Here is a 20,610-nt window from a genome sequence, read left to right on the forward strand (position 1 = left end):
TGAAAACTTCAGAAGACTCTAAGCTGGTACTTTGGCTTCATTTCTCCCTATTACATACTGTTCCCCATAACTGTCAGATTAGCGTTCTAGGATGCAACTTTCACAAAGTCATTCCATTATAAAATGACTCCTTACTGCCTAAATCCATTATTCAAAGCCTTCCATAACTTTCCCCAGTTCTACTATGACTCCTAACTCCAATTCCTCTCCCTCACCAACTCCCCATTCTAGTCAGAAAGGTGCTCAAGGGGCTCCTTATCACATTTCCTGCAATGCCAGAAATCCATACACAATGTTATAGGCTTCATAAGACAAATATTTATAGGAATACAATTTTGCTTATTTTGCAAATAAGGTGACTCGGCCCTTGTAATTAAATTAAATTGAAGAAAAAGACATTAAATGCTAAAACCAAAAATGGCTATTTTTACTTATTAATAGAGATGAAGGGTATATAATAAAGAAAATAGGAGGAAGCATAGTGATGTATCTTCCACATTTTATAAAATAAGAAACAAAGGCCTGAGAGGCTAAATAATTTGCCCAACTTTTCATGGTTGGGTAGGAAAAGTCCTACCATGTCCTGGCCCCGGTTCCCTGATCTAAGTGTTACTCCATTTTGCTAACCTGCTTCTCCAAACAAAATCAGTACCTGCTTACAGAATGTACTAAATAAAACTTAGGACATTTTTAGTTAATATTTTAGGTTTCAAAAGATTATTCATGACTTATGAAACTAGTACTTGTTTATTTTTATTTTTTTATTTTTTTAAAGATTTTATTTGATATAGAGACAGCGAGAGAGGGAACACAAGCAGGGGGAGCGGAAGAGGGAGAAGCAGGCTTCCCGCGGAACAGGGAGCCCGATGCGGGGCTCGATCCCAGGACCCTGGGATCATGACCTGAGCCAAAGGCAGAGGCTTAATGACTGAGCCACCCAGGCACCCTGAAACTAGTACTTGTTTAAAGCGGCCTAATGAACTAATCATGTGTTAGAAAAATCTAAGGTGTAACTATTATCAAGAGGGAATTATAAGCCAGTAATCCAAAAGATTGCAATAGATTACTGATTACTGAATAGATAATTGATTACTGAATAGAATACATACCTCTGAATAAAATACATATTTCAGATCTTCAAGGATTTTCATATTGCCAAGCAGACAAAGAATATAAACTATATGAGTTTCCAAAAGAGTTGTATCAAGGGCCCATGTGGTTTTTAGAGTCAGGATACATTCAAACATGAAAGAAAATTTTAAATGATTAATCTTTCAGTTTCTCTTCTGTTTCAGCCAAGAGTCTGTGAAATGCTGCATACCCACTATGCTTATGATGTCCTTCTTTAGGCAAACTGCTCTGAGTTGCTATGGCTTGTGTTGGATTTGAGTGAAACCAGCCTGTTTATCCTATGTTACTAATGTTTGAACCTCTGGGAAGACTGGGCACAAAGGAGGCTGAGCTCCTGTGAGTTAGTGTGGCATAAAATTCTAACCAATTTTAGCACTCCATTTTGAATGGTGGTATATGGACCCAATCACATTCTCTCCCTCTGTAAAGTAAAATGCCTTGTGAACTAAGAGAATTTAGGCATGATTCCAGTTTTCCATGAGACCTGTCATGTCATACTTCCCAGTTTTGGAAATTCCCGGAGTAACTCTATGACTCAGAAATAATGTCCTGGACTAACTTATATCCCAGGATATCCATGTACAAAAACTCCCATTGCCAAAGATGATCCGAGTATAACTTCTCTTCTCATTTTTAAGGAACCTAATCAACCTATTCAACTATATGCCATTAAAAAATGGGCAAAATAATTTAAAATACTTGAACTCTTTCTATATCTCCAGAATTAATATGTATTTTCAGATTAATTTTTTCTTTTTTAAAAAAGATTTATTTATTTGGGGGGGGGAGGGGCAGAGGGAGAGAAAGAGAGAGAATCTTAAGCAGGCTCCACGTCCAGTGTGGAGCCCGATGCAGGACTCAATCTCATGACCCTGAGATTATGACCTGAGCCGAAATCAAGAGTTAGACCCCTAACTGACTGAGCCACCCAGGCACCCCTTCACATTAATTTCTATCCCCTCATCATTCATCCAAGAAACCAGGAACAGAACTCACCATTGTGAAGGTATGTAAGGTAATTCTGGATGTGTTCATATACCCCTGTGTATATGTCTGTGTGTGTGTGTCTGTGTATCTGTGTGTTGCAGTCTATAAGAGTTTACTAGAGAGTCTCTTGGAATAAGTTACCAGCCAACAATCATCAAAAACTTCTTTTTCTTTTTTTTTTTAAGATTTTATTTTTAAGTAATCTCTATACCCAACATGGGGCTCAAACTCAGAACCCCGAGATCAAGAGTCACAAGCTCCACCAACTGAGCCAGCAGGGTGCCTCATAAACTTCTTTTTCTAATCTAATGACTAGAATACCACTTGGAACTCTCTAGCAATGATTTACTAAAAACTACCTAAAGGTTTAAAAATAATTAATGTATTAGAAAGAGTTGAATCTGACATCAATATTGATAAACTGAGGTATGACAATACCACTTTTTGAAAGAAAATATCCTGTTTCTAATTTAAAATACAAAGCCTCAAAGTCTACAGATAAAATTGATTTAGAGTTATAAACTTTGCTGATTTTCCTTTATAAGAGTAATTTTAACTTTTTTTTAAAAAGGATTTTATTTATTTATTTGACAGAGAGAGAGAGGTAGCGAGAGCAGGAACACAAGCAGAGGGAGTGGGAGAGGGAGAAGCAGGCTTCTCGCAGAGCAGGGAGCCTGATGTGGGGCTGGATCCCAGGACCCTGGGATCATGACCTGAGCCGAAGGCAGATGCTTAACAACTGAGCCACCCAGGCACCCCAAGAGTAATTTTAACTTTTATCTTTAAACATTTCTGTAGTAGTTTCAAATTTTTTTTATATTTTGTTAATGTCCAGATTACATTTGCTGATTTTTTTGCCCAGTGTGTCACTTAAAGCCATTGTTTCCTTGTTGATTTTCTGCTTAGATGATTTGTCCATTGATGTAAGTGGGGTGTTAAACTACCATTATTGTATTATTATCAGTGAATTCCTTTATGTTTCTTATTGTTTTATATATTTGGGTGCTCCCATGCTGGGGCATAAATATTTATCACTGTTAGATATTCTTGTTGCACAGTCCCCTTTATTATGATATAGTGCCTTTTGTCATCTCTTCTCATAGTCTTTGGTTTAAAATTGTTTGTCTGATATAAGTATTGTTATTCCAGCTTTCTTTTGATGTCCACATTTGCTGATTTCTTGATTTTATACCCTCTACTACAGTGGTTCTCAAACTTTAATGTGCATATGAATTATATTGTTACTGTGCATATGAATTATATCGAATATTTATTAGAAATGTAAATTTCTAGGTCAGAAGATCTGAGCCAGACCTAAGGGACCCAGTAATCTGCATATTTAACAGGCAGCGCACTGCGACAGTGACGCGGGTAGTCTGAGGACAAGACTAATGCTGTATACTGAATGTTTACCCCCCCACCCCAAATCCATATGTAGAAATTTTACCCTTGTTGTTATGGTATTAGAAGGTAGAGCCTTTTGTAGGTGATTAGATCTCAATAGTGGAGCCCTCATGAATGGGAGTAGTGCCGTTATAAAAGACATCCTGGAAAGTTCCCTCCTTGTTTCTTCCCATGTGAGGATACAATGAGAAGTTGGCAGTCTGCAACCCAGAGGAAAGTTCTCACCAGAACCCAGCCACGCTGGCACCCTGATCTCAGACTTCAAGCCTTCAAAACTGTGAGAAATAAATTTCTCTTGTTTATAAACCACCCAGTTTATGGTATTTTGTTAGTACAACCCAAACAGAGACAGCTTCTATTATATAAATAATGCCAAATATGTACCAACACATATATGAAATTACCATTTTTTTTTACCATCTGAATTATAGCTTTTGCTATAGAATTTAAATTTGGGGAAATGTGCATATGATATAATTTTAATATGGGAAGATCATTTTTAAATAATCTAGGTTTGAAAAACAGACAAATATATTAACAATTCACAGAAAAAGAAATGTAAACAGTACTTTAATGTATGGAAAAATGCTGGACCTAGCTCATAATCAGACAAATGCAAATTAAAACTGTACTCAGATACCATTTCAAGCATACCAAGTGGGTAAAGCACATCCTCATCAGTGAAAATCTAATAAAGGCGATGTTCAAAGAATGTATTTTATAATTCAAAAGGCATTTATTTTGGCTGTTAGAGGAGATCACCAGCAAACATTTCCAGTTCCCAACCCTTATATATAAAAACAGTATATTTAGCATGATGATTTAGCATTGGTTATAAAGTCTTTGATTAAGCATGTTGCCAATCAATATCTGATTTTCATTTTACTTATAAGGATACTTGTGACCTGAATACCTTTAAAGAAGCCTAATAATATAAGATATACAACTCATTTGTATAAATGTATTTTTAAGCATGTTATGCTCTATATATTGGTACGAGTAATGATTTCCCAAAATTTGTCCTCATTTCTGGTATGCATGTCTGATTAGTTTTGCAATGGGAATATTGATTTGCATATCAATGAAATTCAAACCTGCCTAGATTGACCAATGGAGTCAATAATAATAATAAAAAAACCGCTTAGGCGTGAAGACATAAAATTGGAAATGGATGACACATTCTATTATCAGCATTGCTGTACTTTTCATGATTGCTTTTCTTCCAATTACCTTTTGTTAATAAAAACATGTATTGGTTTTCAATAAATTTGTTGTGATAATTTCTGTCCCATATATTTTAATCCAAATTATTATAGCAATCATATAGGAGCTCCTAGGAACTAGAGAAAGTAGTGGAAACAACAAATCTATAGAGCCTGTATATAGTTTTGATTCCCCCTCTTTAATTTCATGTTTCATCTTTGATAATTTATGAAAGTTGTATCTGCATAATACAACCTAAAGAAGAATTACTGTAATAATCTAGAAGACCTGAACAGAGCAAATGACTGAATCATCCAGCTAATGGCTTCAATTCTCCACTTTTTTTTTTTTTAACTAAAACTCAAGAGAACTTTTCACATGTTCTGTAGTACAATCCCCATCTTTTGCTTCCTTTCCCTATTTCTCTTTCATCTCTCAAATCAAACCTTTCTAATGTGCCCTTTGGAACTCACCAAGTATAGTCAGCAAAATCCCAAATATCTGAAACCTCTTATCTCTTCCTTTCACTTCTTGATCTCCTGAAATTCACTCTCCCCTACTGCACTGCTTTCCCTGCAATCCTCTTAAGTGGGAGCTGTTCTTCCCTAAGACCCTTTGTACTACTGGGGCTAGAGGCGGGGAGCAGGCTTTCATCCCCACAACTCTACCCAAACTGCTCTTGTTGAGGTCACCAATGGCCAACGTGTTGGCAAATCCACTGTTCAGGTCTGGTTCCTTCTTATTTTTCTGACCTCTAAATGTTGCAGTGCCCAAGGTCAGTCCTCAGATCTTTCCTCTATTTCCACTCACTACTTTGGCGATCTCACTTGGTGCCGCTGCTTAAAATACCACCTATATGCTGCCTACTTATAGTGCCAGCTTGGACTCTCTCTTGAACTCCAACTTCAAATATCTAATTACTTATTTGATAATTCTACTTGAATATGCAATACACATTTAGATATGTCCAAAACCTGCTGTTCCAATAGTTTTCCGTCTCCCAGTGAATGGTCACACTACTTTAGGAGTTCCTCAGACCAATAATGTTGGAGTCACTCTTGTCCCATCTTTTTCTCTTATGACTCTTATTCAGTCCAATGTAAATTGTGTTCAAATATACCCATAATCCTGCCACTTGCCCCCACTTCCACAAGTATCACCCTGGTCTAAGCCACCATGATCTTTCACCTTGACTTTTGCTCAGGTCATAAAACTAGCATCTCTGTTTCTCCCCTTGCCTCCTCACAGGATATTCTCTACACAGTAGCCAGACTGATCTTTATAAAACATAAGTCACATCATGTCATTCCTCTGCTCAAAACCCTTCAATTGCATTCCATATCATTCAGAGTAAAACCCCAAGTCTTCAAAAAGCCTATCAGATATGGTCTCTGATTTCATCTACCCTCTCCGCCTTACTTAATCTGATCCTGTCACTGGTCTTCTTGGTCTTTCTTTAAAAAATCAAGCATTATCTAACTCAGGGTCTTCAAACTTGATATTGCCAATGCCTGAAATGTTCTTTCTGCAGGTAGCCAGACAGCTCACTTTCTAATAGCCTTCAGGTCTCTGCACAATTATCATCTTACCGGAGAAGGCCTTTCCTGAACCCCCTGTAAGAATGTCCTCCTCCATTCCTTGCCTGGCTTCATTTATTTTCATAGGACTGCCATCACCTGGTATCATTTACTTTATGTCTCTCTCCCATCTTATGCCAGAAATGTCCCCAAAACAGTGATTTTGTTTACTTTGTTCACCGCTATACTCCCAAAGTCTGGCACATGATGGGTGCTCAATAAGTATTTATTGAAAAAAATGAATATTTTACTTCTCTCTTTCTCTCTCTTTTGCTTTAATATTCACTTAAATATTAACTAAATCTTTCTGTAGTAAAACTACTCACCACTCTTTGATAGTTCTCCAAATCAATTAAGATTCTACTCTAATGATGGTAAATAATCATTTTTGGTATCTCTACCTTAAGCAGTGCTGTCCTACAGAACTTTCCACAGTGACTGAAAAAATATTCTACATCTGCACTAATATGGTAGCCATATAGTTATTGCATGTAGTTACTGCATACTTCAAATGTGGCTAGTGCAACTGGTGGACTGAATTTTTTTTATTTTAATTTAAATAGCCATGTGTAGCTAGTGGCTATTTTATTAGGTAGTGCAGTTTTGGACAATACCATTTTTTAGTATTTCAATTCACATTTCATAATTTTATGTTTTCATTTTTCTTTTTAAAACAATTTCCTTATTTTAATTCAAGATTACTTTTGTTTGCCTCACAATTCTCATTAAAATTTTTTTCACTGGTTTCTTTAAAATTTAAATTTAGATTTACCCTGGAATTTTTTGTGCATTTCAAACAATAATACATAAATAAGATAAATATGATAACCAGCACTTTTTAATAAAAATAATGAAACCTAAGTTTCATCATAAAATTTAAAATTATGAAATTCATTTTAGCAGATGTTGTTGTTTGGCTACTCAAAAGCCATTCCCAACCTGATCCTCCTTTGTAGCCTCCCATGATAGAAGCTAGAAAGACAAGTACTTTCCTAGCCCCCCTTGCAACAAGGACTGGCCATGTGACCAGATATGACCCATGAGATGCAAGTAGACATTTACTAGGAAAGTATCTTAGAAAGTTTTTGGTATTCTGACTAAAAAGGAACAGGCAATGGAATACCACTCAGCAATAAAAGGTCCAATCTCTTAATATATATAACATAGGAGAATCTCAAAAATATTATGTTGAGTGAAAAAATGCAGATAAGTGTATATATTGTGTGGTTTCATTTTTATGAAATTCAAGAAGGCAAAACTAAGCTTTACTGATAGAAGTATGGTTGCCTCCGGGTTGGTGAGGTAACTGGCTGGAAAGAAGCATGAGGGACCTTTCAAGGGTGACAGAAATATTCTCTGTGTTGATTTATGTGATGATCACATTTGTGTATTGGGTATACATTTGTCAACACTCATTGATTGGTATGTTTAAGATAGTTCATTTTCCTACACATAAATTATAGTACAATTAAAAAAAAAAAAAAAAGGAAAAAGAAAGCACCAGAGGTGGCTCATGTGTTCTTCGGTCATCACCCTTTCTTTCTGGACATGATTCCTGGAGCTGCCACAGTCATTTCATTTTGCCTGTGCTCAAGAGAGAGAATTGCAGAGATATTTGCCCTAACTTTGCAAAGCCACTGAACCACTACAATAATTGTTCACCTCTAGACTCCTGATGTCAGAAAAATAAAGTCCTATTTGTTCTACCTACCATAGTTGGGTTAATCAATGAAATGAAAAATACATTTTACTTGGACTTTTGAATGAACCTAGTGATGTAATAATTTCATATTATGTGACTTGTTTACATTCCACATCTCACCCAATGAGGTTCTACAATGACCCTAAATGGTTTATCATCATAGAAGCATTGACATGAGAAAATAGGCATACCAAGGAAATTTGCCTCATTCAAGGAAATTTACCTCATTACTGATTAAATATTAGTAATGATAAACTAGAATGTACATTTACAAAACTTAAGCACTGGTTTTTAAAATAAGTAAGAGAACAAGTAAGAATAAAGAACAAGATGTTACACAACATTCTTCTGTTTTAGAATTTCAGTTTCTAAAAGGGAACAAAACTACAGTTGATAAAATAGGAAAATATTATGCAGGCTGAAAAGGTTCAAATTGCCCACCATAAAAATAATTGTGACAGATAATATTTGTTGATTGTCTCCCAAATACCTATCAGTCATGTTCTAAATGCTTTATGTACATCATCTCAACATAATTCTAACAACTCTATGAGGAACATATCATCTCTATTTTGGTATGAGGAGATTGAGCTGCAGAGAGGTTAAGCAGTTTTCCCAAGGTTGTGGGGCTGATAAAAAGCAGACTCGGGACTTGATCTTGGGTCTTTCAGATGGTAAAATTTAGTATCCTTAACCATGACTATGTTTACTTTCTTCCTGCCACCAATGACAATGCATCACAATTTTATTAGGTTTCAAGCAGAATATTTTTATTTTTATTTTTTGTCTAACTCATATATGAAAAGGACGATGACAATTTCTGATCTTCATTAGGGTGTTCTTATAACTATAAATTCAAAAACTGATTTCCTTCTAAAAATTAAAAGGCAATCTTACTTTGAACTAAAGAAAGATATTGTGGCTATTAATCATGGTTGTTGTAGACCACATGCAGTTCTGACACATTCCGTAATCTGTCCTCATTTTAACATTTATATGATGGTAAAACTTTGCATGAGATATTAAAATAATGATCAGTTATAATCTGTTAAGAAGAATAATTACAACGTCTCAAAGAATGGAAAAGATAATGATATGTAATGACTACAGTGCAACTTTCTAAAGGTGACTAGAATATTTTCAGTTTTGCAATTTCATCTTTGTAACCTTTAAAAGGCAGTAGTGGCAATAATTGCAAAACCATTCATTAAAACTGGTCAGTGATAAAGTGGTTTCAAAATATTAAATAACCTTCTTCAAAGGAGGAAAAAAATCAATGACTTTTGAGAAAACATTTAATAAAATCATATAAATAGGGACTAGCATCTCCCCCTCACCTACACAGTTGTTGAAAGCATCTGGAAAATCCTCATAAAAATAGTTTAACTGATTATACTTCTTGGTCGAGTCATGAAGATCTACTATCATGCTAAGCTCCTTCAATCTCAGAAAACAGAAACAGCATTTACAATCTGCTTTTCTGCAGGGTTGGAGAATGTGAAGAGATGAAATAAAGAACTGCTGTTCTGTGAAATTATTTTTAATTTCTTATATGATGAATATAGGTGCATAATTAGTGGTCAAGCCTCAATTATCTACTTCATATAAACATCCAAGTTTTTTAACTCTCATACTTGTCCACACTGAACCTCCAGCAATTTGTCAATTACAGTTCAGCTTTTCTGATCTCAGCACTGGTTTCTCCAGCCAGTTCCATCCCTGAGTCTTTGCGCTAGTCATGACTTCCCTGTATTTACTCATCTCTCCAGTCTTGGGAGCAGTTACCTGCCCTATGTCCTCCCCTCTCACGGATGAAAGACGAATTGTTGATTTTTCAGCCTGTTCAGCTTTTCACTTGTTAGAACAGACTTCCAAGCTCCTGATGTGGAGAGCTGGATACCAGAAGTCCTATCTAGAAATTCTGAATTAGAGAGGTTCTGAACCTATAGACACCAGGAATAGCTGAGGTTAGGAGTGAAGAGCCCAACTGATACAAGATTTAGCAAACCTCTCTGCCCCCATTTCCCTTCTTGGTTTCCAGAATTTTGGAGGCTAGACATATACTCCCATATGGGATATTGCAAAAATCCTGAGGAAATGGATAAATCCAAGGGAAAGTAATTGGAGCCTCTCTAAGTCAATAGCCCTGTCAAATCTCCCTTAGAGGAGCCCACTCATCAATAAGCCCTGGCCAATATATATACACATACAAACAATCAAGAATTACCAGATACTTGAAGTAAACTTTTAACATTTAGAATGGAAGCCAAAATAAACAAGGAACTTAGAGAAAACAGCAAGAGTATAGAGAGTGAAAAAAAAATTTTAAGAGACAGTATACAGAGGGGAAAAAATTTTTAAGCACATGTAATGAATATCCCCAGAGATAAAGAGATGGTATTGTTTGTGTACATGAAGCAAAAATAGAAGGCTATAAAGAAGTAATATTAAGTGACTAAGAATAAGCTCTTGGAAAATAAAAAGAATGGTGAAAATGAAATTTTCAATAGAAGAGTTGGAAACTGATCTTTAGAAAATTTCTCAGAAAACAAGTCAGAGAAGGAGATACATGAGAAAAAATAAGAAAATAAGAGGTCTAACATCCAACTAGTAGGAATTTTAGAAAGTGATAACAGAGAAAATGGAGGAGATAGATATGAAAAAAAAAATACAAGAGAACTGATTCTCAGAAAGAAAGAGCATGACATTCTACTTTGAAAGAGCCCACAGATTGCCTAGCATAATGTATGCAAGTACTTGACCAGGGCAGTCACTGAGAAATTCTAGAACTCTGGGGATAAAGAGATCTTGTATCCTCATCTCCCTTGCCCTTCTTCCTTCTTTGCCCTTGCTTGAGAAAGCCACAACTCTGGTTAAATCCAACTCTAAGCTCAGTCTTTGTACCCAACCCTCCTCAATAAGACTACAGAAAAACCGTGCTGAATGGTTTTGCTTTAAATTAATGACACTAACCCCTAGTGGGCTCTCAATGCTACATTACTCATGATATATTTCCATGATTCATTCTCTTACTGACTACTTCATGCCATCTCCTCTCTTATTGAACTCCAACCCTCTTCCAGCATCCTCACTTTCAGCTAACAACCTCCCCTTTCTTTTGCTGAGAAAAATTTGGAAACAATTAAAAGAAAGGTCTTCCACATACACATACCACTACAACATCCTTCTACCTGCATCATGAGACCAGTGTTCTACTTACTCTCATTAGTTTTGATGACCTCTCTAAGCAAAGGCAAACTTCTCTTTGCATTAGATTTTTGTCCTTCCTTACCTACTCAAGGAGATTGCTCTAGCAATTCTTCCCTTTCTCTCCTGAATCATCAAATTTTCTCGTTCTACAGCATCATTTTTCATTAGAATACAGTCTTTCTCTTTCTCTCTCTGTGTATATACAAAACCAATCTTCTCTTAACTTTACTTCTCCAGCCATTGCTCTATTTTTTCCCTTCTCTATTCTCTATTATTTCCTTCTCAACACTCCCACTATCTCCCGTTTCTCTCTGCCTACTTCTCTTGGGCCCACTCTAACCTCTTTTTCATTTCTATTATGCCATTGAAACTCTCTTCCAGAAGTTTCTGATGATCTCCATGATGACAAGTCTAAGATCAACTCCTGGGCCTCATCTTCTTTGATCTACCAGCAGGATTTGACACACACATGATCACTCTCTCCTCCTTGGGACACTTCTTCACTTGACTTGCAGGGATGTATGACATTCACCTAGCTTTCCTCTTAACTTTCTGACTGCTCCTTCTCTGTCTTTTCTACCAATTCCTTTTCATCTCCTCAACCCCCACCTGTTGGAGTGCCTCAGAGCTCAGTCCTTGACTTTTGTATCAACTAAGTGCAAAGTGATCCCTAAGTGATCTCATCCAGGCACATGACTTTAAATACCATCAGTATACTGAAGATTCTTATGTTTACATCTCAGCTTGGACTTCTCCCCAGACTCTCTATTTGTTATCTTCACTTGGTATCTCAAATTCAATATGACCAAAACTGAGCTATTGATATATACCCTCCAATCTGTTCCTCCCACAGGCTTTCCTACCTCACTTAAGGGCAACTCCTTTTTTCTAGTTTTGCAGTTAAAAACGTTAGAGTCATGCTTGACTCCTCTCTTTCACATTCCACATCTAGTAAGTCAACAAATACTGTTAGCTCTACATTTAAAATATACCCAGGATTTGACCATTTTTTATATCTCTACTACCACTGCTCTACTCTAGTCCAAGCCACTACTACTTCTCATCTGAATTACTGCAATAGCATTCTAAGTGCTTGTCCTACTCTGCCCTTAGGCCATTATTTACCCAGCTACGGAAAGTCAGAGCAGTCACATTTCTGCTCAGAACTCTCCAACAGCATATAATTTTTTTGGAATAAAAAGCTAAGTTCTTGAGTTAATACCTATTCTTTTCAAATTATTCCAAAAAATAGAAAAGGAATGAAAACTTCCAAATTCATTCTATGAGGCCAGCATTACCCTGATACCAAAACCACATAAAGACACCAATAAAAGAGAGAACTACAGGCCAATGTCCCTGAGGAACATAGATGCAAAAATTCTCAATAAAATACTAGCAAACTGTATCCAACAATACATTAAAAAAACAAGTGGGATTTATTCAAGTTCAAGTGGGATTTATTCCTAGATTGTGAAAGTGGTTTAATATTCACAAATCAATCAATGTGATACACCACATTAATAAAAGAAAGGATAAGAATCCTATAATCATTTCAACAGACAGAGAAAAAGCAAATGATGAAGTTCAACATCCATTCATGATAAAAACCCTCAACAAAGTAGACTTAGTGGGAACATACCTCAACATAATAAAGGCCATACATGAAACCCACAGCTAATATCATCCTCACTGGGAAAAAAACCGAGAACTTTTCCTCTATGGTTAGGAATAAGACAAGGATGTCCACTCTCACTACTTTTATTCAACATAGTACTGGAAGTCCTAGCCACAGCAATCAGACAACAAAAGAAATAAAAGGCATCCAAATTGGCAAGGAAGAAGTAAAACTTTCACTATTTGCAGATGACATGATACTATACACAGAAAACCTGAAAGACTCCACTGAAAAAATGCTAGAATTGAAACACAAATTCAGTAAAGTCACAGGATACAAAATAAACATATAGAAATCTGTTGCATTTCTATATACCAATAATGAAGCAGCAGAAAGAGAAATTAAGGAATCAGTCCCATTTACAATTCTACCAAAAACAATAAGATACCTAGGAATAAACCTAACCAAATGGGTGAAAGACCTGTACTCTAAAAACTATAAAATACTGATGAAAGAAACTGAAGATGACACAAAGAAATGGAAAGACAATCTGTGCTCATGGATTGGAAAAACAAATATTGTTAAAATGTCTATACTACCTTAAGCAATCTACACATTTAATGCAATTCCTTTTAAAATACCAACAACATTTTTCACAGAGCTAGAACAAACAACCCTAAAATTTGTATGGAACCACAAAAGACCCTGAATAGCCAAAGCAACCTTGAAAAAGAAAAACAAAGCTGAAGGCATCACAATTTCAACTTCAAGTTATATTACAAAGCTGTAGTAATCAAACAGTATGGTTCTGGCACAAAAATGACACATAGATCAATAGAAGAGAATAGAAAACCCAGAAATGAACCCACAGTTATACGGTCAATTAATCTTTGACAAAGTAGGAAGAATATCCAATGGGAAAGAGAATGTCTCTTCAACAAATGGTGTTAAGATAACTGGACAACATAAAAAAAAAGAAACTGGACCACTTTCTTAGACCATACACAAAAATAAATTCAAAATGGATGAAAGACCTAAATGTGAGACAGGAGTCCATCAAAATCCTAGAGGAGAACACAGGCAGCAACCTCTGTGACCTTGGCCACAGCAACATCTTACTAGACACATCTCTGGAGGCCAGGGAAACAAAGGCAAAAATGAACTATTGGGACTTCATCAAGATAAAAAGCTTTTGCACAGCTAAGGAAACAGTCGACAAAACCAAAAGACAACTGACAGAATGGGAGAAGATAATTGCAAATGTCTTATCAGATGAAGGGCTAGTATCCAAAATCTATAAAGAACTTATCAAACTCAACATCCAAAGAACAAATAATCCAATCAAGAAATGAAGAGAAGACATGAACAGACATTTCTCCAAAGAAGACATATAAATGGCCAACAGACACATGAAAAAAATGTTCAACATCACTTGGCATCAGGGAAATAAAAATCAAAGCCACAGTGAGATACCACCTCACATTGGTCAGAATGGCTAAAATTAACAAGTCAGGAAACAACAAATGTTGGTGAGGATGCCAAGAAAGAGGAACCTTCTTACACTGCTGGTGGGAATGCAAGCTGGTGCAGCCACTCTGGAAAACAGTATGGAGGTTCCTCAAAAAAGTTGAAAATACAGCTCCCCAGTGACCCAGTAATTGCACTACTAGTTATCTACCCCAAAGATACAAATGTAGTGATCCAAAGGGGCACCTGCACCCCAATGTTTATAGCAGCAATGTCCACAATACCCAAACTATGGAAAGAGCCCAGATGTCCATGGACAGATAAATGGATAAAGAAGACATGGTATATATATATAATGGAATACTACTCAGCCATCAAAAATGAAATCTTGCCTTTTGCATCGATGTGGATAGAACTAGAGGGTATTATGCTAAGCGAAATAAGTCAATCAGAGAAAGACAATTATATGATCTCACTCATATGTGGAATTTAAGAAACAAAACAGGATTAAAAGGGAAGAGAGGAAAAAATTAAACGACAAAATCAGAGAGGGAGACAAATCATAAGAGACTCTTACTCATAGGAAACAAACTGAGGGTTTCTGGAGGGGAGGGGAGTGGGGGAGATGAGGTAACTGGGTGATTAAGGAGGGCATTAAGGAGGGCATGTAATGTAATGAGCACTGGGTATTACATAAGATTGATGACCTCTGACCTCTCTGACCTCTACCTCTCAAACTAATAATACATTATATGTTAATTGAATTTAAATTTAAAAAATTGTTTAAAAAGGTGCTATCAATGATAACTACACTAAAATGAGAAAAAAACCCCCAAGAAATAAAGATATAGGCTACAGGAAATAATAGATTCAACACAAGAGGAGAGACAAAGGAAAAAAATAGGATAATACTTAGTAAAATTCTAGGCTCTCACCATGCAGAATGTCTGGAGAGTGATCTACCAAACAGAGGCAGAATGAGCTTGACTGAAGGAGATCAAACCAGAACCTGGTTTGTTGCTCATAAAGCTCACCTGGTATGTTGGCTTATAAGGAAAGGACTTCTGCACTTTTGAAGAGTTCATGAAACAATTATAACAGGAAATAGAAAACTAAACACTATGTAGCTTAGTTATGAACAACATTTGTATAGTAATACGTAAAATAATGGTCAAATGATTTGACCAAAAATTGAAGATGCGTAAAAAGGAATGGCTCAATCAGTTGATCTCAAGGTTGTGAGTTCGAGCCCCATGCTGGGTGGAAAAATTACTTAAAAATAAAATCTTGTTTTTGTTCTTTTTTAAAAAAGGAATGTGGGTAAGTAACATACAGGAACTGAATCCAGATTTTTCATAATAAAAAGGTTATATATAAACACCTAAAATGGAATAAAACAGTATAAGCATATTATTTAGAATTATGAATAGAAATAATTAAAGAAAGAGATAAGAGTTGAAAGAAGTTGCCTGTGAGCCTGGCTTAAGAGAGACAGAACAAAACAGGACCCTCAAAGTCTACTAGTCTTCATTTAAGCCTTGTAGTATTATTTGACTTTTTAGGTTATATAAATGCAATTTCAATACAAGTAAAGAATTAAGGTCGGCTTCCACCATGGCGTACCATGGCCAGGGCCAAAAAGTGCAGAAGGTGATGGTTCAGCCCATCAACCTCATCTTCAGATACTTGCAAAATAGATCTTGAATTCAGGTGTGGCTTTAGGAGCAAGTGAACATGCGAATAGAGGGCTTTATCATTGGTCTTGATGAGTACATGAACCTCGTATTAGATGATGCCGAAGAGATTCATTCTAAAACAAAGTCAAGAAAACAACTGGGTCGGATCATGCTAAAAGGAGGTAATATTACTCTGCTCCAAAGTGTCTCCAACTAGAAATGATCAATGAAGTGAGAAATTCTTGAAAAGGCCATGTAGTTCGTTTTTTTAGATGTCCTTTGTTGGGAGTGTAGTTCTAAAACATTGTTTTGATTACCTTTACGTTATTACCAGAGGACAATAAATGCTGTGAGATTGTTTTTATTAAAAAAAAAAAACTAAAATTTAAGAAGTTCAAATAAAATGAAAAAATAGTATTATAGAAATGTCATTTAGAGTTACGGAGGTAATAAAAAGAACCGACTACAAATAGGTAAAAGACAGGGGCACCTGACTGGCTCAGTCAGTAGAGCACGTGACTCTCGAACTTGGGGTTGTAAATTTAATCCCCATGTTGGGTGCAGAGATTTAAAAAATGGTAAAAGACAATGGTTACCACTGAAAGGTTGGATTGGGGGCTGACTTGTTACGACCATAAGCTTGATTGTTTTTACAACAAAAATAAATAAAACCATACAATACGTCATCAGTTTTTGATGTGGTGACTGGTGACTAACATAACATAAGAAAATTTAAAAAAAAAAAAACAAAAACGAAAAAAAACCCAAAAACCAAACCACAGTATGGGTTGGTCCATCAGGTATCTGTGAGAACAGGGTAATACTCAATAGCAATTGTGAATTAGCCTGTTTTTATTAAGGTCACTTATGCAAACAAAAAGAAACTACTGCTATTTTGAGAAAATGGACATGTTTCCTCTTTAATGTGATGATGTTACAGTGATTTGTTATTTTAAAAACTCAATCTAGTATCTTAATATAAAGGAAAGGTGCATGTTGGTTTTAATAGGAGTTACCCTAGTACTAAATTTCAAATTCAAAATTGTCCACTTGAATCAGAATGACCTTCCTAGAAGAATTAATCCTCTTGGGATTTTGTTCTAATCTTATTTTAGGAGCAGATTTTCTCTTAATACCAAGTGGAGTTATTTGAGTTCTGACACAGAAATAGCAACGAAACAGTAATGATAAGTATTCGATCAGAACTTTGTGCACCATGGGGGGCTGCATGGAACCCACTCATTAATTACATTGAGTTTACCCAGGGGAAACTGTTTTTATTTTTTAAGATACTTAGACAAAAATTTCACAACATCCCTCAATAACTCATATGTTTTAAAATTTTCTTTTAAAATGTTTTTATTACATATTTTAATACATACTGAAAATAGTAACACATGCATAAGAGATATAATATGGTGATATAATGAGCAACAGTCAACCCACCACTCAATATAAGAACTGGAACACTAGCAATGCTATAGTAGTAACCCCCTAGATGCTCCTTTCCCCATCCCATCCTCATTGTTAAAATACCTTTCTCTATAACTAACTTCAATACTTCCTGTTATGATTTAAATTAATTTCCTCTGGCTCTGTTCTCTGGAGATGAATATCTATGAAACATCTTTGCTTTCACTTACAAAATAAGTGAGCATGGGATTTAGAGTTGATAGATCTGGTTTCAAGTTCAGCTCTGACATAACCTTACTGTGTAACTGTAGACAAGTTATCTAACTCCTCTGAGCCACAATTTCCTCATTTGTAAAGCATTCATTACGTATATCTATTTTATAGAAAATAAATCATTATGATCTTATCTTAGAATCTTTTTGCAAGTGTGAAAAAAAGTAATTACATGTCTGGCTAATTTCTTCATTTGGTAATCTTTGTTTCAAAAACAATTAAACATAATTTAAAAAGAAATAATTCATCCTGTTTTTTTCTGGATATTTTAGTAACTGAATCCAATCCATTCCAATCCAATCAATGGATGATTTTTGGTTGGCTCTGCAGATACTGGTTGTTAAGGTGCTTAATGTCCTGTTTCTTAATGAATTCAATAACTTTCAAAAGACTAACATAAAGATGAAGAAAACAGCAGAAATTGCACATGAGAAATTCATTGGATACTAATGAAGTCTAGATCTTGTGGTTAGCTGGGACAGCATCATAGATACACAGAAAAAGGAGCAATGACTTGAGAAACATTATATTTTCAACATTCATTTTTTAAAATCATTTTTCTGCTTTAAGAAATAATGTAACCAGCTGTTGAAATAAAGCAGTCCGGAATGTTACCAGTTAGCCTGTCACCATGGTAGCAGCACCTGGGGAACATGTAAAATACATTATTCTAGAAATCCTGAGGTTGACTCCTACATTTGTATGAGCAGACTTGTTTATCTGAAGAGATAACAAATCCATTGTCTTTATACTTCTGAATTGCATGAAATGGTATCTTCTCAAGAGAATATACTACTAGTGTGTGAAATTCCAGGCCTAAGATGGCCAACATCAAATAGTTGCAGAAGTGAAATCAGTGCCAAAAAGACAATAGTATAAAGAATTGACCCTTTATACTTTACTTAACGTTTTAGTATCACATATGATGCTGACGCTAGAAATGGTGACGGTAACAGTGATGATGATGAAAAGGCAATTGTGAGAGAATCAGGACAGAAGATTTAATATTAGTGTTAAATACAATCATTTTAGTACACTTTTGCCCATTCTTTCTTTTTAAAAGATTTTTATTTATTTATTTATTTGACAGAGAGACTGTGAGAGAGGGAACACAAGCAGGGGGAGTGGGAGAGGGAGAAGCAGGCTTCCTGCGGAGCAAGGAGCCCGATGAGGGGCTTGATCCCCGGACCCTGGGACCATGACCCGAGCTGAAGGCAGACGCTTAACCGACTGAGCCACCCAGGCGCCCCAGTACATTTCTGCCCATTCTTCTTAAAGAGCAGTGCTACTTCACTGTCATGTGAGGTGCATCCTACGTTGTAGTCCTAAGTGGTGACTAATGTGTTGTGTTGAAATACATGACAGAGTTACATAATTATGTTAATTTTAAAGGACTCTTGTGAAGAAGTGTTTTTGCCACCTTGTTTTCACTGTCATCTGAGGATAGAGCTACAATTACAGCATTTGGGTGAAATATGAAATATCCAGTCAAGTGACAGTTTGTTCCTTACTTGATGCCAAAAGACAGGTTTGACTGATTTTATGTTTCATTGACTTGACTAGTTGTTTGACCAAATTGTTTTCTTTGGTATTTTTTAGACACAATTTAAATGGGATAACCAGCTGTGTCGAATTTTGTCTTTAAAACTGCTTGTTCAGCTACTTCTATAATGAGGTTTCAACATGAGGTTGCCCACTGAACTATCTGGCCCAATCCCTGTAATATTATCAGAAAAATACACACAGTGGTATTTTCAACAATGAGGTTGCCCACTGAACTATCTGGCCCAATCCCTGTAATATTATCAGAAAAATACACGCAGTGGTATTAACTTTCAGTTAAGCATGAATTTTGAATGACAAAATAAACTTTGGATGACAAAAAGATGGTTGAGAATTCTTGAGACTCTTTTCTTAATAAAGGTGACTTGAATTTTTTTTAATTTTTTAAATTATAATTCATATTATTGCTATGAAATTTTATAGGACAGATTGCTCTAATCATAATTCATCAATTCTTCATAAAAATACATTTTTACCTATTTACATCACAAAAATTTAGAAGTGACAATCTGAGCTGGTGCCAATGCATACTTAGTCTCTTTTTTATGGAACAATTACCTGGTACTCATAGGAACCTTACCAAGGGAGAAGAGTTTTTATATTCATATTCCATAAGGCTCTTACCTCTAAAACTATGCACTTAGATTTTTCTGTACCATTTCTACTATTTTTATAAGTTTATAAAACTTTTTTCACTTTATGAATAATATAGTATCTGGTCTTTTGGTCAAGAAGTTTTATAGCACAACTAAATATATCTAACAAGGGCTTTTTTTCCCCCCAAATTATTTTAAGATGTACTTCCAGAATAACTGTTAGTAAATTTGAGGGCTAATTTGTGTCTTAGAACATTGCGATACCTATTATTACAATACAGATTTTTAAAAAGTCACAGTCCAATTGTATATTTGTGTTATATATCATGACAGTTTTGTATATTCCATACAATATTTCCTCTTTTGTTATCATTATTATGGGCAATAACTCTATTACTTTTAATAATAGCATTATCATTAGAAATACGAAGATTTAACAGTTTTCATGGTTTTGGAAAATATAATTCAAAAATCTCTTGTAACATGATGGTAGTTTTCTTGCTTATCAACAAAGTATGAAATGGTTACTATATTCTGTCAGCTTGCTATCTCTTACTTTGTATTTTATTATTTCCCAAATGCTAGAGTTTCCTGACATTTATAACATGTAAAAAAATATATTGATGCTTTCATTTCTTTTGGAGTATAAATATGAAGTGGGTCCTAGTCAGAAACATTGCTTCCTTCTCATATATTGCTGTTAGGAGTGAAAATTGGTACAATGTTCATGGAGGGCAACTTGGTTCTATTTGTCAAAATTAAAAATGCTCATACTCTTTGACCCAATAATTTA

General features: G+C 35.4%; 2 protein-coding genes across 3 annotated transcripts in view; one reads left to right on the top strand and one right to left on the bottom strand.

Annotated features, from left to right (window-relative positions):
- AKAP9 (A-kinase anchoring protein 9) overlaps window positions 1-20,610 on the bottom strand; it is a 196,304-nt gene that overhangs the window by 162,868 nt on the left and 12,826 nt on the right. The window lies entirely within an intron of this gene.
- On the top strand, window positions 15,761-16,327 carry LOC116631056 (small nuclear ribonucleoprotein E-like). The gene is given in 1 exon segment (XM_032402202.1): window positions 15,761-16,327. A coding segment is annotated over 1 exon segment (279 nt). The 5' UTR covers window positions 15,761-15,910; the 3' UTR covers window positions 16,190-16,327.

This window comes from Phoca vitulina, unplaced genomic scaffold (assembly GCF_004348235.1).
Source record: "Phoca vitulina isolate PV1807 unplaced genomic scaffold, GSC_HSeal_1.0 scaffold4, whole genome shotgun sequence".
In the NCBI taxonomy this organism is placed as follows: domain Eukaryota; kingdom Metazoa; phylum Chordata; class Mammalia; order Carnivora; family Phocidae; genus Phoca; species Phoca vitulina.